Here is a 21,107-nt window from a genome sequence, read left to right on the forward strand (position 1 = left end):
AGGATGACAAACATGCCGCATAGTTTGCATCTCAAATCTTCTGACAGAAGAAATGTCCATTTACAATGCATTAAGCGACTCTCCATCTCAAACGCTGACTATTAAGCTGACAATCCCACAGTTCCAAAACATCTATACCTACAGCTAAAAGCTAAAAGCTGACAACACTATGCAACAAAGCAAATATTACCAAAGAGCTGAAGTACAGAGATTTTATTTCCCTTCCTGCCTGTTTGACTGTAAACTTTCATCGGAGCTATGTTTTCCAGGCTCGATAATCAGTTGTCTATCTTGGTTCTCTAACTCCGAGCTCTGAAGATTTGGTTTACCTGATAACCTCTCATTATGCCGCATACTCCTTGAATCCGAAGGGAGTTTAGTAACCTGCGAAACATTATTGAGAATCAGAATTGCTATTCTGGAAGGTTGGTGATAAATAAAAGTAGATTATGTGACTGATTCATTTATCACTAGGCTTTGAGCTTTATTAATATAACAGATAGTATACATCTTTGAACATTTCAAAGCACATTATGGGTACAGTGTTATTGTTTATAACCTTTAAAAGGTCGAGAGAATAATGTTCATCGATAAAGCACTCACATCATTTGAAGCCTTAAGCCTTGCCTGCAAAGCTTCATGTTCAGCCTTAACACGGGATGGGACACCATCCCTTCGATAAACATTCTGTTTGGCAGTTTCCTCGTCTACTTCACTTGAAGCAGCAGCGAAAGGGTGGTTTGCTGGAATCCATCTAACTGTATCTGGGTCAACATCTGGTGGTAAGGAATCGCCTTCCCTAAGAAACACAGTTGGCCTTTTCCACTGATATGCGTGTGATCTCCTTTTCTGATGCATTTCTTGTTGTTCTTTCGTAAGCCTAACAGGAGCTAATCGGTACTCCTTGCCAAACATTTGTGCAGTAGAACTATCCTCATCAATCTTGACTAATGAATTGTTGAAAGGATCATCATATGTGCGGAGCTTTGCACTGCAGGAAAGGACTTCTGTCAGGATTATTCATTCAAAAGTAGTTCTTCAACAACTATCACATACAGTTAGCAGTAATCATACAAAACTTTCTGTTATTGCTTTTATTGTAAATGAACCATGTAGTTATTTTCTGAAAGTGGATTCCCATATCCATGCCAGTAAACAGAGAACAGGTAAAGAGTACGGTGAGGCTACTTTTGCAATGGTATGGAACAAGTTCCTGGGGACACGAAAGGCGAAAGTAACTTTTCACAAGCATAAGCAATTTTAATGGAAAATTATATTAGTATTGGCATGTGTAATCAACCTAGGCATAGAGACAAATTTAAAATGTTGTCTTAATGTTCATTACAGTGAGTTTGGAGGCTTAGGATAATCAAGCATACATAAAACTGGCAAACATCACTCATTGATCATGACTATTTACTTTTCTAAAGCGGCAACCATAATTCAGTACTTGGCCAGTTTTAGTGTAATGATGAAGAAAATGCAAGGTGCAACTTCAAGGAGTTAGTGACGTACTTCCCTCGTTGGCCTGATTTTAACTGTCCGCGCCTTACTAGATCAGCGACAGAACCTCTATTATCATGCTCTCGACTTCTTATTTTGACCTGTCTTGCAACAGCAGCCAAAACAGCAATGCCAAGACAGAAACCAGCAACAAAATTTGGACCAATGTTTCTCCGGATCTGCATGAAAAGAGAAGGTAAGAGCATGAATTGCAGTAACATGGCACTGACCAATTCAAGTATGAGTCATGGTAATGCAGATAAAGCAACTGGTCTTACTCTGAAACTAAAGAAGGCCAAGAAGGCAGGAATGAAGAGAATTATAAGTTGCCCCGATTGTTTAAAACCCTGGAATGGCATGTGGGTAATTACAAAAGAGCAAGGACTGCATGTTTCAATGGATCCCTGATGTGCTTAAGGTTTGCTGGAGGAGGAGAAACAGGGGATGTCGAACCACAGGTGATAGCAGGGGCGGATATGGGCCTAGGGCAACTAGGGCCGTGGCCCTAGGCGTGGCCCAAATAACCTCTTGTGCCTCTCCTTTTTTTTCCATGCTTCAGCAACCAATTCTGTGAGGGCGGCCCATGTTATCAGTCGGGCTCACAGCCCAGCAAGCGCTCGGCCCCTCCCTCTGCCCGACGGACGAGCTGGCCGCCCCTCCTGGCTTTCGCCTCAACTTGCTGCGCGCACTTGAACCCTAGGCGGAGCGGCCGGGGCTGGCAGCGCATCAGCACCGGCGACCTTGCATGAGGGCGGTAGCCGGCGGGCCGCATTCATCTCTCCTCTCTCTCTATCTATTAGACTCGATCTATTAGCTACCTAGTCCCTAGCATGGTTCAGCTAGACGCTAGGCGGTTTCTAGGCGGCGACCCATAGCCTAGCGCCTAGGCGTTTTCCTACGCAGTGCCATATACATACATATACCTTGCCATATACATCATATGTACCTCTAAAAGAAAAGAAAAACAGGGGACCAGTGGGCCTTTAGTCGAAAAGGAAGCCCATCAAAGCAGCCTAACTATTCAACAGCCCACCTCCCACCTTATCCTCTCCCCGACGCCTCCCCTCCCCTCGTTCGCCCCCCGCTCTCGCCCCTGCATCGCCCCCGCCATCCCAGCCTCCGCCGCCGCCGCGGGTCTCCGTCCCCTGCCTCCTCCTCCTCCGCCGCACACCCGCGGCTGCCCCTGCATCCTCCGTCGCCTAGAGAGCGCCTTGGCGGATCTGCCCGCTGCCACTGCCTCTTCCCCCATCGAACACTGCTGCCTCATGTTCCCATCGTCGCCCAACCTCCACCCCGCCCCCACGCGTCCCTGCCATGGCAGATCTGGTGGCCTTTCGCCAATAACAGCTGGGCAGCCGCCTAGGTACCCACCTACCCTCCTAGGCCAGGAACGGCCGGAGCCCGGGGAGAAAGCGGAAGCGAAGGGAGACAGCGACGGAGGCGGGCGCCATTGTCGCCCTCACAGGGATGGAGGGGCTGGGACTCGGAGAGTCGAAGTGCCCAAGGCTCGAGGTAAGAGATGGTCAGATGGAGAGGGAGGGAGGGAGGCGGCCATGGCTCGAGCTGTTCGCTGAGTGGGAGGCGTTTTTTTCATTTTTATATTTAAAAAAAAAAAATTTCAAAAATATATGGCCGTTTCAAGGAATTTCAAAACTGGGCCCCTGTCGGCCCATGCCTGAGCGACAGACCTTTTTTGTAAAAAAATTACGATCCAGTCCTCGGTCAGCGCGGTGCGGGGGCTCGCCACCCCCCCTCAGGCGACAGGGTCGACGCGGGGGCTCGGCGGCGGGGGCCGGTCGCCCCCCCCGGGCAACAGGGTCCCCTTCTATATAAGCCCCCACCCTCATTCCCTCCTCATTTGAGCACAAAAATTCCACCAAAAATTCAGAAAAAAAGAGAGGAACTTCCACCAAAAATCCTGAAAAAAAAGAGAGGGGTGAGGAGAAGGGAAGCGGCGAAGCCCTGCCGGATTACGCACTTGTGATCAGTAGGTAATTATATTTGAATCCATTGATATTGTATAGCAATTTAATATAATTAGTGCTATAGTAGAACAATTTAAGTACGAGTTCGAGGCTAGAATTAATTTTTGGATAGTGAAATATAGAATTGTAAATTTATAATGACAGTACGTTATTGATATTACAGCATAAGGCAATGGCTGTCTCCAATTCAGGAGGATTTTCATGGACCGAAGAAAAATCTAGTATAATACTTGATATCATGACACATCTTTTAATCAGTAAGAAGTTGGATCCATTAGCGAATGGTACAATAGAGATGGTGTTGTCCAAAATAGTAGAATTTAAAGATTTCACAATGTTTCGAGGTATTACAACGCAAGATGTAAAGGGACACCTGCTAAAACGTCGGAATATATACATGAGAGTATGTGAACTAGCGAATCATCCTAATGTCATTGGATTCTTACAAAGTTCTTGTAAGATATGGATACGGCCAGAGGTGTATGAGATGCACATTAAGGTAACTCTCATTCAGTTCTAATTCCGTCCGTCATTTGGAATCTATATTTATAAAATAGTAAAATTGTTTTTTAATTATGTGCTAGGATTACCCCGAGGACACAGAGTTGATTAACAAATCGATACCAAATTTTCGTAAATTGGTATGTATCTTCGGTGGACTTATGCCGCAAACTAGGCGAAGGAGGTGGAGAAGATCTTCGGGTAATAGTACTTGGCCTCCACAAGAACAAATGACCGGAGGTTCGTCAAGTCATGCTGCAGCACCTTAAGCACCAAGTTGTGTTAACTGGGATGACGACATGGATGACTTCATGGCCCCCAAACCATAGCCTCCAACACATGATATTCCCCCCCTGTACATGAATCTAGATCCAGAAAAGAGAGAAAGGGAAAGGGAAGAGGTTCGTCAAGTCATGCTTCAGCACCTCAAGCACCAACTTGTGTTAACTGGGATGACGACATGGATGACTTTATGCCCCCCAAACCATGGCCTCTAACAAATGATGTTCCTCCCCCTGTACATGAACCTAGATCCAGAAAAGAGAGAAAGAGAAATGCAAGAGGTTCGTCAATCCATACTACACCACCTGCAACACCACCATCTGTCAATTGGGATGACGATCTAGATGATTTCATGCCATGATCTATAACATATGATGTTCATCGGTTTAAGATGTATTCGCATTTAGCATTGTTAATATTGTATTATGCTTGTATGTATGTCTCGTACCTAACTTGCATTCACTGGACATGTACATAATGTCGAGTTTGAATCGTAGTTAGTCCTAATAAAGCATCGAAGCACAAACATACCATCTATCGTGTGTAATGGAAAATACGAGAGTGATCAGAGACGAACGTTGAAGTGTACAAATAAACGGTCCACAGCTATCTCATTACAAATAAACATCAGAGATACAAATATCGGATATATCTAACCACCCCTAGGGCGTCGGACCCTCTTAGCCCTCTGCTGGGCACGGACATGGCCCTCGGAGTAGGTGTGACGATCCGGAGACCTCACCTGTCGCTCAGGACGCAAAAGGGGCTGCGGTGTATGCTGCTGAGAGATCCCAAGTGGTGCTCCTCCTAGCTGTGAATACCCCCAAGACATCGGGGTCACCGTGCGCGCCAGGTGAGTCTGGAGTCAAGCTGTCGAGTTCGTCTAAGGTGACGCCCTCGTTATCTGGAATGAACGTACTCGAAACAAACCCTGCGTAACATATAAACGTAAACCAACATATTTTGCGTGGTAAATTAGTGAGTGTATTGAGAGAGTGTTTTGTACCAGGTCGAAAGGAGGAAGAAGGTCCGGCGCCCGCATCGGGGTAGAATCCTACGCATAAAATGCGAATGTTAGCGTACGCTCGTGTCTTTCGCCATGACATGTAGAAACCAAAATACGAAACATAAACTAACCTGTGTAGGCCGATATCTGTGGCCCCGGTACCATCCCTGGATATGGTCCGCCAACTGGTGGTGCCCCTCTAAACATTCCAGTATGGCCGAATGAAGTAGGTGGATCGTATCCTGTTTGTGATATTAGTAAATATGTAGCAACACTTGGTCTAATTTTAAAGAGATATCTACGTTACCTGGAGTTGTGTAGTACTGAGACGTCGGCCGGTGCACGGTCGCCGGACACGGGAACGACGACAAGACCTGGGACGACCCATGGCTATCTTCATACTGCACACGGCTTCCCAAGTTGTGCAGTACTGAACGCAACTGGTCACGCTGCCTCGACCATGCCTCTGTCTGCTCAAACTGGGTCATTGGGGATCCGACACGTACCCTCGTCAGGTAAGTCGAGCAGACCGTCTCCATCATGTTGCAAAGGCGAAACTGCATCCATTGAGTAAAGGAACAGTTAGTAATACATGAATTATCTTATGAATATATATATATATATATATATATATATATATGCAAATATGATCAAGAGACTCACCGCGCCAGCTAGTGCCTCCACGTGGTGCCGGGCATAGTCATCCTGAGGCCTCGCCTGGTGTGCATGCGGGTGAGTGTCAACATAAACCAGACGAGCCCTAGTCCGGGGTAAGTACCAGGTGAGGTAAGCCCTAAAGGAGCTGTTTGTGTGTGGTCCTGTTGGATGGACCAAGTGATCGTCTGCCTGTTCCCATTGGTCCACCCACGACTGCATCTTGGTGAGCCAATCAGCAGAGGACGGCAAGCCACTCCTTGACAATCTACAAAAGTGGACCACGAAGAATCGTTAGATTCGACACGAATGTATGAGGCAAGTTCATTCATAATTAACTGTGGTCCTGGCGACTGACACGCTCCAACGCGGTCGGCCCCGGAAACTCCTGGCGCTGCCCAAACTGTCTCCTGACTCTCCAGGGGCAATATGCCTCAACCGCGATGTCGTAAACCAGGACGACTGTAGTAAGCCACAGGCTCGCATTCGCGGAGCAGTGCGAAGACAGGCATGCTGGTGCACGGGTAGCCACCGAGTGTCTTCCACGAACAATTCTCGCCGATGGTCGTCTGAACGTAGGAGGTGCTCCGTCTGGGATTTCCGGAAGAACCGACGTCAGCAGCGTCGTGAAGTGCATTATGAGGACACTTTTTGTAGTTGTGACCCAATGCTCCACATTGACTGCAACGCTTTTGTGCTTTGCTTGCTTCGAACTCGTCCATACCATTCAGAATACGACGTGTCTGACGGCGGCCTTTGACTTTCGTAGTGGCTGGATCAGGAATAAACATCTTATCCTCATTATCCTGAAGGAAAGGTCCCACTATTCCAATCCCGTATACCTCATGTCCCTAGGTGGATACAGCTGCTTTCTTGCTGAAGTAAGGTGAAACAAACACTCCTGGCTGCAACCCAGACTCTGCACATGCCACAATAAGATGCGAGCATGGCAAATGCAATGACTTAGGCTTCATGCAGGAGCAGAAGACTTTGTCATCTACTATAATCAAACTCTCCTATACCACCCTATCTTTATGGATACCACGACCAGTTCTATCATTGCATAGAACCTCAAATCTATGCTGCATTGTACATGTCGATATTACGCGGTGTAGTTTGGCCTTTTCTATCTTCTGTTGCATATATTGTGTCACTCTTGTGCAAAACTGAATTTGGGGTTTGCTGATGTTTATGCTTGCAGCCATGTAACGCTCTCTGAAATACTTCATGCACCCATACATGATGAACTCAACAATTCCCACAAGAGGAAAGGCACGACAACGCCGCATAACCATATTGAAACACTCTGCATGGTTCATTGTCTGAATACCATACCGCATTCTGTTAGTATCATAAAGGAATGACAATTTCTCCTTAGGTGCACCTCGAATCCAATGTGAAAATGGCTTCTCAATTGAATTCGTAGCCTCTGCAGCCTGACTCGTGCTGGTTCCTGATGCCCTTACCTTCACTTACTCTGCAGTCAACTGATCAAGCATCTGTCATAAAGTATTGAATTTTCTCTGTTGATTTTGGATGCACAACCTCTTAAACATGTTCTTAAGATCCTTGTTCTTGAAGTGGTCATAGAAGTTTGCACCCATATACCTAATGCACCACCTGTTGTGGACATCGGGCCATAATGGAGGCGTTATCGCAGTTCCGCGTTGCAATTTCATTATTGATTGTAGCAGACCTGCATGCCTATCACTAATAAGGCACACATCTGGACGTGCAGCAACAACATAAACCTTCACTCGTTCAAGAAACCAATACCAATTGTCTAAGTTCTTATACTCAACAAATGCAAATGCGAGCGGAACTATTTGGTTGTTACAATCTACCCCGATTGCGGTGAGTATCTGACCTTTATACCTTCCAGTCAGAAATGTGCCATCAATGCAGATCACCGGAAGACAACACTAAAATGCCCTAACACAGGCACCTAGGCAAAAGAAGGCTCGTTGCAGAATGCTTTACCCCTAGTCACGGCTGGTACGAGGTATGTGTCATAAAAGCTTTCAGGATTTCTAGCAGCAACCTGGGATAACATATGAGGTAGGTTATCATATGATGCCTCATATGTGCCGAACCGCATCTCGAACACCTTTTATTTAGCCCGTCGTGCCTTCAAATAACTAATGGTGTACTGCTAAGTCTGCTCAATGTGTCGAACAATTATTTTTGGCTTATAATTTAGGTTGTCCATAATCAACTCATATATTTGCTTTGCAACAAAGTCGCATGATATATTGCGATGTGAGAGTTGAACTTCTGACAGCAAACAAGTGTGCTCTGTCACAATGGAACATTTGCAGTTCGACTTCCATTTTCCCTTGAATGCATGTACTCGCCATGGACATCCATCATTCACACACTTCACCTCATATTCTTTACTGCCAGACTTTACGACTCTAAATTCTTGCTTCAATGATATTGCCCATAGTCTCACAGCATCTTTTACGGCTTCAATGTTTGGATATGTTGCACCTTGCACTACCTCATTCCCTCTGTACTCCCACTCCTGATTTCGTACGTCTTCTACGACATGATTGCCAAAACCATGCTTCTTCCACTCTTTTGGCAATGAGTACTGCTCGTCATCAGATGAGCCCTCATATTCTTCCATCTCCATTGCGTCTTGGTCTTCTGCCTCCATGTCGTCCACGATGCTATGTGTCCTCTCTCCCTCATCAGCAAGGCCCTGTGGTCCGATGTTTTGGTTCTCTATCTCTTCTGACTCATCTTCCTCAACATAGTTGGTCTCTCTTCGAATACTCGGAGTTGCTTGATCTGCACCATGTCGGATTTCATTTTGTGTCTTCTCGCTAGTTTGAACAAGAATGGCTAGAGGCCACCCACGCTCTAGAGCTACTTGCATGTACTTCTGGCAGTCATCAGTGCTGTGTATCATCATCAATTCTCATAAATCACTTTCTACTTCCCAATTAACAAGAGAATGGACGGTCATCACATGTGTCTCCGGATCAACACGGAACCCACGCTGCAGCCACTTATATATGGAACCAAAACTCCTCTCCAGAGATTTATCTATGGCGCTAGATGTGAAATTAAAGGCAGAAAGGTCTACTCCATTTGGCCCATACAAAACATTGTAATCACCAAAAAATACTTGAAACTGCATCTTGCTCGACATATCTGTATATCACATAATACTTATCGAGTTATACTCTTTACTTCACTACCTTATTCAATAATCCGTAAAATCTAAGTATGGATTTCAACTACAACATTTAAATATTCATAACTACGTGATGACACTCAAATTCTATACTGCATATGCGAAATTCTATTCTTAATCGTAATTAATTTATAAACACGTCTCTAATAATACTGTAATTGTAATAATGAACGCGTAGTCTTAATTTCCTAAACTAATAATAAACGTGTATCCTTAAACTCATACTTAAATTGGTTCTACTATATCACTAATTAAATTTAATTACTCTACAATATCAATGGAAAAATACATAAGTTAAATATAATTACCTGCAGATCATAAGTGCGCAATCCGGCAGGGCTTCGCCGCTTCTCTTCTCCTCACCCCTCTTTTTTTTCTGGATTTTTGGTGGAATTTTTAGACTCAAACGAGGAGGGAATGGGGGTGAGGGCTTATATAGAGTGGGGACCCTGTCGCCAGAGGGGGGGCGACCGGACCCCCCCTGCCGAGCCCCCGCGCCGACCGAGGACTAGATCGTAAAAATTTTTTACAAAAAAAGGCATGTCGCCCAACCCATGGGCGACAGGGGCCATTGTTGAAATTTTTTGGAACGGCCATATATTTTTGAAATTTTAATTTTTTTTTAAAATATAAAAATGAAAAAAAGACGAGTGAGAGGAAAGCCCATGGGCCTCCATTTTAGCCACCCTTGTCCCATCCGACTTGTCTAGTTTCAAGTTACAGCTCCTGTCTGTTACCGTTACACCTTCAGTTCCAAATTATTCATCATTTTGACTTTACTTTAAATCATTTTTTTTCTAATTTTCAATAGTAATCTATAGAGAAATATAAGCATCTACACAAATCCAACGTGAAAACTTGGCTAAAGTTAATGAGATTTGACTTGTGACAAAGATAAAGTGACAAGAAGAGAACTTGAAAACCCGCAAAAAAAAGGAAGAGTACTTGAAAAAATTTCAGTCCTTCCCATTGCGGATGATTCATCAATTTTAACCTTCAAATTATGTTCACACCGTGGAGTCCATTCTGGCAGCACGGAAGAAACAAGCTAAACTCTAAGGATTTGGAATGATGGTATACCAAGATGCAATATTTGACTTTGGCTGTGAACTGATGAGAATTTTTCATGGTATCTTAGGGTGTGTTTAGATCACTTTCATTTTGCATTTTTGTGTTTTTGGAAGGAAATCTTCAATATTTGAAGTATTAAATATAGACTAATCACAAAACTAATTACAGATCTTGTCTGTAAACTACGAGACGAATCTAATGAGCCTAGCTAATCCATCATCAAAGCGTGGTTACTGTAGTATCACTGTAGCAATTTAGTGCCTAATCGCGTCACAATTAGGCTCATTAGATTCGTCTCACGATTTACAATCCATTTGTATAATGCGATTTATTTTTTTATTACATTTAGTACACCATGCAAGCAATTTACAAAATTTTTGCATTTTGCGTTTTGTGATCTAAACAGGGCAGTTGGTAAAAGATCTGTACAGCCAAGAAGGAAACATCTCAGTCAGAATACTTCAGATTACCATTATCTCCTTGAAAAAGAGGTCAGTTCAGGAGAAGTTTGCGTAGTCAAACACTTCTGCGTTTGGCTGCATTGCTGGGAAGTTTCTGCCGCACAGAAGTCACAATAATATACCCGCTCATTGAGTTCACAACGGAGTACAACTGTATAACATTTGTCAATGCACACGGCTTCCTGATGATGGGTATGACTTGTCCCGTTCTCCGTGTTCGCCGCAATTTGATGGCCCGTAGTCCACCTCTTCTTCTAAAGTTCCGCATTGGAGCTAGAGAGATCGCCGGAAGCAGTAGCCATGGCATCCCCGTCCCGTACCGGCATCAGGCGGCGCATCTCTCTGCCTGCCTCTGCAACTCTTGCCGTCCTGATCCTGTGCAGCAGCACCTGCAGCTGCTTGCAGTTCAGTTACCCGACCTTCCACGCCGCCAACGAGGCCGATTTCAGCTTCAGCCCCGGCACAGGGATCGCGAACGGAGCCCTGCAGATCACGCCCGGCGCCGGGGACATGAGCCACCGGTCGGGGAGAGTCTGCTACGCGAGGGAGAGGCTCAAGCTGTGGAACGGTGGCGAGCGGACGGGGACGGCGCTGACGTCGTTCAGGACGGAGTTCATGCTCAACATCCTCCCCCGGAACGGGACCGGCACTGGAGAAGGTATGGCTTTCATCCTCACAAACAACCCGGAGCTGCCGCCGGGCAACAGCAGCGGGCGGTGGCTCGGCATCACCAGCGACCAGACGGACGGCTCGCCGGCGAACCGGATCGTGGCCGTGGAGTTCGACACGAGGAAGAGCGGAAACGACGACCTCGACGACAACCACGTCGGCCTCGACGTCAACAGCATCCGATCCGTCGGCGCGTACCCTCTCAGCAACCTCTCCATCGTGCTCTCCAGCGGCTCCGACGTGTGGGTCAGCATACAGTACGACGGCGCGGCGCTGAGCATAGTCGCGGTGCAGACGTACAGCTTCGCCTACTCCTGGCCCGGCGATCTGTCGCAGTATCTGACGGAGGACATCGCCGTGGGATTCGCGGCGTCCACCGGCGAGTTCACCGAGCTGAATCAGATCAAGTCTTGGAATTTCACCACGCTAGGCGACGCCGGCAGCAGACGGGGACGGCAGGCAAGGAAGCTGAGATTGCTTCTTCTCGCCTTCCTGATCCCGCTCGCCACTGCCGGATCGTTCCTGGCGTTCTGCGTGTGGAGACGGCTGACACGGCCGGGAAGGCTGGCCTACCGCAACCTCGAGAAGATGATCGACGCGCACGGCCCGGTCAGGTTCGGGTTGAGGGAGCTGAGGAATGCTACCGCCAACTTCAGCTCCGACCGCAAGCTCGGCAGAGGCGGCTTCGGCACCGTGTACCTCGGCTACCTGAAGAGGATGGGCATGGAGGTGGCCGTGAAGCGGGTGATGACGAGCGGTGGCTCCAGCAGAGGGGAGCAGGAGTTCGTCGCGGAGGTGAACTCCATCAGCAAGCTCTCGCACCGCAACCTCGTGAAGCTCATCGGGTGGTGCCACGATCGAGGCGAGCTGCTGCTCGTCTACGAGTACTTCCCCATGGGCAGCCTGGACAAGCTCCTGTACGCCGACGGCGGCGCGCCGGAGCTGACCTGGGAGCGGCGGTACGGGATCATCTGCGGCGTGGCGTCGGCGCTGGAGTACCTGCACCACGGGAGCAGCAAGCGGATCCTCCACCGGGACGTGAAGGCCAGCAACGTGATGCTGGACGGCGGGTACGGCGCGCGGCTGGGCGACTTCGGGCTCGCCCGCGTCGTCCAACGCGACGGGGCCACGCACCACTCGACGCGGGCGGTGGCGGGCACCCGCGCCTACATGGCGCCCGAGAGCTTCTTCACGGGGCGCGCCAGCCTCGCCACGGACGCGTACGCGTTCGGGGTCTTCGTCCTGGAGGTGGTCAGCGGGAGGCGGCCGGGCAGTCCCGTGCCGCACTCGTGCCGCGACGACCACGACGACGGCCGCGACGTCTTCGTGCCGACCACCAGCAAGGAAGGGCGGCATGATGCGCACATCGTGGACTGGGCGTGGAGGCTTTACGGCGAGGGGAGGGCGTCGGACGCCGCCGACGCGGCGCTGGACGGCGCGTTCGACCCGGCGGAGGGGGAGCGCGCGGTGAGGCTGGCCCTGGCGTGCTGCCACCCGAACCCGAGGGAGCGGCCGTCCCTGCGGACGGCGGTGCAGGTGCTGGCCGGCGGGGTACAGGCGCCGGAGCCCCCGCTCGTGAAGCCCGCGTTCGTCTGGCCGCCGGGCGGCGGGCAGCAGCAGGAGATCGAGCTGGCGCGTGTCGGGGTGCTCTTCACGGGGGCACGTGCGCAAGCGCAATCCAGCTTCTGCTCCATGACCTCCAGCTCCTCCATCTCTGGAAGGTGAGCAGGGAGATGTTTGAGCGTGCGGCACACAAGAGACTTTTTGGTTGGATTACGCGGACAACTGTTTTTCTCAAAAAATTTCTAGCTCTACAGTAATTCGAACATTTTTTAGAAAAAAGAAACTTTATTAATTTCAAGTTTGATACATCGTCTTCAAATATTTCCGGCCTCTGCCCTAAATACACACAACCCTACGAAAGGCACTACCGAGATCTGCCTATTTACGAAAACACACGGCAAAGAGCTTTGCCGTGCGCGGCCGACGGCAACCCTCCGACGGCGACCAGGTGCAACGGCAAAGCCGGCTTCGCCGTGTGCCTTTTATCGGGCACACGTCAAAGACCTTTGCCGTGTGTTTGGGCCGGCACACGGCAAACTAAAGCACATGACGGCGGGGTCGGCCACGGTGGACGGTAACAGCGCGAGGAGACGGCGCCGGATTCAAAGTTCGCCGTGTGCCATGGATCCTAGCACACGGCAAAGATTTGAACTTCGCCGTGTGCCAGGGATCCTGGCACACGGCAAAGATTGGAAAAAAAAAGATTCTGCTACAGCTGCCGCGCGCCGCAAGCGCTACCGCGTCCCACCGCTGCCGCACGCACCGCCGGCCGCACGCGCCCGTGGCCGCCGGGCCGCGCTCGCTGCTCCCGTCGGCTCCCTCCGGCCGTGGCCCTCCGGCCAGGCCCTCCAGGAGGCTCGTGGCCCTCCGGCCACCGCGCGTCGCTGCGTCCTGCCGCCGCCGCACGCTCCGCCGCGTCGGCCGCTCCAGCCGCCGGCCGCACGCGCCCGTGGCCGCCGCGCTCGTGGCCACCGTGTCGGGGCCGCGCTCGCTGCTCCCGTCGGCTCCCTCTGGCCTTGGCCCTCCAGCCGGGCCCTCCAGGAGGCTCGTGGCTTTCCGGCCGCCTCGCTCGCCGTGAGCCTCGCTGCGTCGGGGCAGCACGGATGGAGCAGCACGGAGAGAGATGAGAGGGAGTGAGAGAGAGAGAAAAAGATCAAAGAGAGAGAGAAAAAGCTCGGCGCGCGGAGGCGGACCGGGTCGGTGGAGTTAAGTCATATTCTGTAGTTCACCGTGTGCCTAGATCCAAGACACACGGCGAAGTCTCAACTTCGCCGTGTGCCAAGATCCAAGACACACGGCGAAGTCTCGACTTCGCCGTGTGTCAGACTCTAGACACATGGCAAAGTTAATTTCTATTATTTCATGTCCACTAGTTTGATAATGAAATATTCAAAAATTAACTAAACCTAAACACTCATATTTTTTATACGGCCTCAATGACATGATAAATATTTTTTTGACTGACTCAAATTTCATTGTTTCATGTCATTATTGATTATATTTTAATTATGTCAATTAAAATAGTTTACTTGCAATTAATATATTAAAAATACCAAATGGACCCGAAAAATATGAACATTCAACATGAAGCAATCATTAACACATATTGTCTATAGAAAAAGTTTAAAAGTCCAACTCAATTTTTTCTATCATGACACGTACAAATCTAAGCTCATCCTCTTCTCTCTGAAACTTTTTCAGAAAACTCTTAATTTGTAAGCATCATCGTGACAAAATATTCGTATCGTGCTCAAATTTTTACCATACATTCCACGTATCATAACATGAAGTTGCGGCAAATCTCATAATTTTTTGAAGTCGTTCTAATTTTATAGAATTTAAATACCATTTGCCACCACGATCGTCGTAATGTTTCATTACTAGAAACTTTGAAATTTCGTTTGAAATACTAGTTAAGGTTTCACACTACAGTCAATATCATGAAAATTATTTTTAATAAATAAGTAAAGCGTACTCTTTATTGCTTCGGGAAATTTGGAATTTTTTTCCTATTATTTCATGGCTTTTGGAATTATATTTGATTTATACGAAAAAAATTGAACAGAAATAAATTAGTTAAATACAACTAATATGTCTATAAAAATATCATATTTAAACCTAGAGTACCAAACGAAATATGGAAAGTGTAGAAAAAATTTGGAAGCAAAAACATGAATTTTTTTTCGTGTTCGCCGTGTGCTGAACAGAGGCACATGACAAACACAATCTTCGCCGTGTGCCAGACATATGGCACACGGCGAAGATTTGAGTTCGCCGTGTGCCCGACACTGACACACGGCAAACAATGACAGCTGTGAGGCCAGCACACGGTCCCTGACGACAGACCCGCGTGCGAGCCACGTGATTCATGTTCGTCGTGTGCCTGCGGGTTGACACACGGCGAAACACCACGTTCGCCGTGCGCTAGGACTTGGCACACGGCGAAGAGCGTGGTTGCCGTGTGTTTTTTATTTGACGTGTGTGTCTTTCTTGCAGACACACAGAGAATCCTCTTTTTACCGTGTGCCGGATAAAATGCACACGGCAAAGATTCTGTCACACGGCAAATAAGCGTTTTCCGGTAGTGAGGTTTTGGAATGAATCCAAATACACTAATAGCTGTCAATCCTAAGGCTAGACTGCCACATATGCACCCGGGCAAAAAAAATCCTTGGCCACCTGGGCCAAAAAATGCGACGCCGCCACAAGGATGTCCTGCGAAGAAGGCCGTTGTAGGATAGCCCATGTTCGTAGCCAATGTGTAGTCGCGAATATAACCTGCAATAAAGAATATTTTTAATAAAAAACCACCGCATTTCTGCAGCGCCAAACAGACCAACAAAGAACTGCAGCACCTAAAAGAACAAGTGGTTGGTAAAATTTTGGTATACTATTCAACCAGTTTCCAAACAAAATAGATACATTACTTGGTTTAGACAAACCCCAAGCCGCATAGACCGAGACCTATACCAACCCTATAAAACGACAATCAAAGAAAAGATATTGTATTGTCTCATCTTCATAACAAAAGCAATATTGTTGGATTCCTTGCCAATTACGTCTTGATAGGTTGTCCTTTGTAAGTATGACTCCCCGTTTCAGGTATCATTCAAACATTTGATCCTGTCAAAATCCATTCCATAACTTCCGAGCAAAATCGCGAGACGAATCTAATAAACCTAATTATGCAACGATCATACAATATCGTCCTACAGTAAACAATATCTAATGATGGATTAATTAGACTTAATAAATTCACCTCGCGATTTTCCGTCCATCCGTGTAATTAATTTTATAATTAATCTATATTTAATACTCCTAATTAGTGTTGTAAATGTTGTCAAAAAATTTTGCAAACGCGCCTGTAGGAAAGACGCTATCGGTGCCGGTCTGATCATGGTTCGGTGCAGTTAGGGAGATGTTCTTTAGTTTTTCTCAAAAAAAAAGTGCCTTTTGTCCCGTGTACACCTGCTGCCAGCCTGCCACGCTCGAGTTTCGGCCGGCCGCGGTGGCTACCACTCACGGTCAACAGGGCATGGCACTCCATTGACCCGAGGATTTCCTTCTCGGAACGCATTCCGTTGACCTGTGGACGCAAGTCAGCATGTGAGCATTCACTCGTTTTCAAGTGGAGTTGCACTGACCAGCGAGTACTGAAAGTCTCGAGCAGAGTGGCCAGCATGAAACCCATTTCCGGCCGCCTCAAAAAATAAACATTTCTGGGACTGATTGCGTTTATCTTTATCTTGTTCGGTCCATCCAATGATATTGGAGGCTTGGATACCAGAAAGCGCCAGATGGATAAACTCGTTTTAATCGGAGTAGAACCTAGAATGGATCCACCAGAGATCGAAGTGAGCAAAAGAACACTCCAAAAATTCAAACTTTTTTATTACAAGCAAAAAGAAAAGGAAAAAAGAGAAGAAAAAGGGGAAGGCTTTGACAGTTCTAGCTAGTTGTGAGAACCGCCCAATTTACCCTCGGTTTAGGTGAAATTATTGATTAATCCTTTAAGACGAGGGCTAGCACGTGTCCGTCTCTCGACACGCCACATGCTAATCCACGCCTTAGAGGCACTTAATCAACACACTTCACCCAGAACGAGAGCAAACCCGGTAGTCCCGGTACGTGTTTGCCACATGCCCAGGATTAAGCACACGTACCGTTATACCAACGCATACATTGCTGATGATCCACAAAGAGCAATTTTATTCACTTATTATTACAAATTTGATATAGGTGGGTTCACCCTAACTTCATTACAAACCTTGGGCTCACGGAAACCATATTAATCAAAAACTTAAGGATTATTATATTTACATGCTCTCACGGAGTTCGATTACGAAGAAACTTACTACAATGATGATGTCTTGCTCAAGGACACCATCCCAGCCTCAACGACCTACTCCTCCCCCGCGCCTAAATCGGCGGGGTAGAAGTGGCCGAACACCACTTCGGGTTCACCTGCAACTAGGGTTAGAAGCACCCTGAGTACAAAGGTACTCCGCAAGACTTACGCAAATAAATAAACAAGGATAATGCAATGGCTCAAGTAAAAGCTTTAAGGTTAAGTAATTATTGCATAAGCATTAGCTCTCTATGCTATCACCTATCAGAATTAAATAATCTTAACCAAACCCCAAACACTTTTAGTTGATTAAAAGAGTAATATACTATAAAAGATCCTCAACATGATATGATACCAAAGCCAACAATACCGAAACTCTCTATGAAGAATTCGACGAACCAAGAGCTTGCTCATATCCGAGAGCGCGGCAATTCGAATTGATTAAATCCTTGCAAGGGTGTACTACTTTACCCACACGACGCGAGGACCATGCGACTCACCCAACCGATCACGCCGGGCAAGGGGGTACTCACGTCAACCGTTCCCAACAAGGCTCGACCGTTGAGGGTACGCCCAGCTTACGCGTGGAGACTTAGTTCCACCGAGGACATCTCTAAATATTCCTACACATGGGTCCACTCGGGGACCCGCTAAGCCTCCCTGCATAGCCCATGGCCACGTATCTGGGACCGGGCCTCAATGATAAAGTCAAAGAAGGTAATTGGCTCATCCGTTCCATTATATTGGATATGTGGTAGCACGGAAAGGTGCTCAAGGCCGATGGCATCAACTCGGTCCTTAATCGATCCAAGCGGACTATGCCCATGTGACTTCATTCTCTAGGCCCTACCATTCCGCTCGAATCTCGGTACTATTACTTTACTAGACACCAAACCAAACCAGTGCGATCAAGAACTCTCGGTAAGTGTGATACTCCAAACCATTCCTTTCTAGCAAGTAATATGAGTATTCTAAGCAGGGCTAAGCATCTAATCAGATTAAGTTATTAACTGACTAACAAGTGACAAGGACATGGATAACAATTCAAGGAAGGGTAATGCAGGAAATTAGGTACAAGAATGCAATACATAGATATTATATATAACCCAACATTACCCGGTGAGATAGCTAAGCTAAATCAGATTAAATAGGTGCAAGGAATATGCTTAGCTGCTTGCCTGGGTTAACTTCCGACTCGACCACGAACGGGATTCCGGGTTCAGGCTCGACGGACTCGGCAGGCTCAACGGGTTCGTTCTCCGACGGTTCAGTCACTATAATGCATGAATGAGATGCCAGAATTAGCATGACGCCATGATTGTGCAAGAAATGCTATGCATGAAATGAGATGCATGCATTAGTGTGATACCCTAGATTATGCAAGGGTGATAAGACATGCATAATGAATGGCACATATGCGATGATGCACAAACGTAATACGCGCGACAACAACCAACCACTATGCAAACACGAACTAGGAAACTAGAGCAAGAATTAGGAAATAAACTTATAAAACAAACATAAATAACAAATTAAATTGAGAAAGCAAAGAACATTATAAGGAACTCATGAAAATTGGTTTTGTAGCAAAAGCTTTTTCCTAGAAGTAATCATAAATATATTAGTTTTCATCTACTCTAAGCAAGATAAATGAGAAAAGGCATGCAAACTTAACTAAACAAATCTAATAAAATTATCCTAGAAACTAGACAGGAGCACAAAACTAACAAAACTAGTTTTACTATTTTCTCACTTTCCAGCAAAAAGTTCTATATTAAACCATTTTCAGATAAAGCATATGAAAACAAGCTAAAACCTTGATAAACAGCAAGGAAACATGTGAACAAGTTGCACCACTGAAAACTACACCTTACAAGGAGTCTAACAAAATTTGGTTTGGCATTTTTCGAGCAGTACACAAATAACCAAGCATTAAACTTACTTTTGCAAACTAAATCTATAGATAAATCTACAGCAAAGTAACATGCAAAACAATATTTTTCCTAAGTAGATATAAACCAGAGGAATCCAACAAAAAAAGTTTCATAATTTTTAGAGCTATACATGAATTTCTATGCATTTTGTAAGATTGCTGCACGAAGAAATACGCTAGAAATTGCTAGATGCACCAGGGGTCGCCCAGCCCAGAGGCTGACAGCGGGCCCCACGGGTCAGCGGCTCCCCCGGGCCAAGTCAAGGCAGCCGGGTGGCCTTGACCCGGGCGGGAGCGCGCCCACGGCGAGCGCGCGTCGCGCGCGCGCGCACGCGCGGCGACGGCGGCGGCGGCGCGAGGCGGCGCGGCGAGCCAGGACCAGAGCAGGGCAGGGGAGGCACGCACGTGGCGGAGGAGGAGACGGCGAGTCTCACCGGCGGTGATGTAGGCGAGGAGCGGCGGCGAGGCGGCGGCGCAACGGCGTTGGGCGGTGGCAGGCGAAGGCGGGCGGCGGCGGCTCGATGCGGTGAGGGAGGAGGTCAGATTGGGGGCGGAACGGGTCGAGGAGGGGGCGGGCTAGGTGGCGCGCACGCTAGATCAGGTAAAGCCTCACCGGCGGCGGCGAATCGCGGCGGCAAGGAGCTCGGACCGCGGCGATGGCGGGCTAGAGTTTGAGGGGAAGCGGGGAGGATGAGGCCGCGGTGTCACGCGTGGGAGGATAAGGGCGAGCGGAGGTCGCGCGCGACACGGAAGTCGAGATTGACCGGCACGTGGCGCGAGGATGAACGCCGGCGGCGGGCGACGCGTGCCGCGGCGACGGCGAGTGGAAAACAGAGAGGGAGGAGAGGGAAGGGGCTGACAAGTGGGCCCGGGTGAGGAAAATAAAAAGATTAAGTTTGAAATTCGAAATGAAGGTGTTCCCGGGCTCAACAATTCACCAAAATTTTACTGGAGATATATAAAATCACCAAGAGCACAATAGAACAAGAATCACTCAAAAAGCATTTGTAATTTGGTCACAACAAAAAGAACAAAGAGACTGTTTTTGAAATTTCCTTGAATTTTGTGCCTCGGTTCAAAAGTCGTAAAATCTTGCAAAAATATTTTTAAATCAAAATTTGAAATCTAGTATTTAAATAAAATTTTTGGAGGCCAAGTTGCATAGTAAAATTTGAATTTTCTTAACAAGCACAAAATCAAACGTACACAAAATTAAATTTAAAACAAGACTCACATGCACATGATGCTTTATTATGCACTAAAGATACTCATAATGATGTGGTTAACATGTTAAGCATATTTTTACATTTGGGGTCGTGACACTAGTGGTCTGGCCTCGACAAGTTCGTACTACCAATCAGCACCAGCATAGAGCACTGCCATCGTCGCAACCGTCGAATTACAAAAATTCAAACACCAAAGTACCAAACCTTATCTTATCCCCCAGCGATTAAACTAGCACGTCTTCTTCGTAGCTTTTGCACGCAGTTCGGTTGACCTCAGCGCTCCCGCAGGGAATTCTTTTCCCCTCCCTTTTTTCCCCTTTCCTGCCGACTTGGCACGCCACGCCTTTGCTCTTCCAGCTCAGTTCTTAAAACAAAACGGCACGTGCGCTATTAGGTTAAGGGTCCTGGTGGCGAGTGCGCTTGTGCTGCAGGTGCCGAACTCCGCTGCCCAACCCGGTCCTGGACTAGCAGTCTAGCACTAAAAAATGGGACAAAAAAAAGGTCCTGGACTCGCTTCGGCGGATGTCCTGTTCAGAAGACGGTGATGAGATGAGAGCGAGTCGGCGAGAGAGACCACCAAGGAGACAACGCGTGCCAGATACAGTGGTGCCAGGCAAGAGGCAACCGCACCATCGGTTCTCGGTGGAAACGTCTTGTCGTGCCGTGGCCCTGGATCGAAACTGGTGATCTGGGGGGTGGGATC

General features: G+C 47.5%; 2 protein-coding genes across 2 annotated transcripts; one reads left to right on the forward strand and one right to left on the reverse strand.

Moving 5' to 3' along the window:
• Nucleotides 1-2: 2 nt before the first annotated feature.
• LOC120682383 (protein MULTIPLE CHLOROPLAST DIVISION SITE 1-like) lies at nt 3-1,861 on the reverse strand. Its single transcript, XM_039964254.1, has 3 exons — nt 1,516-1,861; nt 604-991; nt 3-384 (listed from the first exon to the last, which is right to left on the reverse strand). The coding sequence occupies exons 1-3, from the start codon at nt 1,722-1,724 to the stop codon at nt 214-216; spliced, it is 768 nt and encodes a 255-aa protein (XP_039820188.1). The 5' UTR covers nt 1,725-1,861; the 3' UTR covers nt 3-213.
• An 8,966-nt stretch (nt 1,862-10,827) lies between these two features.
• On the forward strand, nt 10,828-13,162 carry LOC120680537 (probable L-type lectin-domain containing receptor kinase S.5). The gene has a single exon (XM_039962031.1). It carries the CDS (start codon nt 10,966-10,968, stop codon nt 13,057-13,059), a length of 2,094 nt encoding a protein of 697 aa, XP_039817965.1. The 5' UTR covers nt 10,828-10,965; the 3' UTR covers nt 13,060-13,162.
• Nucleotides 13,163-21,107: the final 7,945 nt, after the last annotated feature.

The sequence above is a fragment of the Panicum virgatum genome, chromosome 7N (genome assembly GCF_016808335.1).
Source record: "Panicum virgatum strain AP13 chromosome 7N, P.virgatum_v5, whole genome shotgun sequence".
Taxonomy (NCBI): Eukaryota; Viridiplantae; Streptophyta; class Magnoliopsida; order Poales; family Poaceae; genus Panicum; species Panicum virgatum.

Bases quoted from the DNA above. Each gene is read 5' to 3' on its own strand.
- LOC120682383 (XM_039964254.1), bottom strand. From the start codon at position 1,724: ATGTTACTGCAATTCATGCTCTTACCTTCTCTTTTCATGCAGATCCGG. The intron at 992-1,515 runs GTACGTCACTAA...CCTTTCCTGCAG, and splicing joins AAATCAGGCCAACGAGGGAA to TGCAAAGCTCCGCACATATG. The intron at 385-603 runs GTGAGTGCTTTA...AATGTTTCGCAG, and splicing joins GGCTTAAGGCTTCAAATGAT to GTTACTAAACTCCCTTCGGA.
- LOC120680537 (XM_039962031.1), top strand. From the start codon at position 10,966: ATGGCATCCCCGTCCCGTACCGGCATCAGGCGGCGCATCTCTCTGCCT.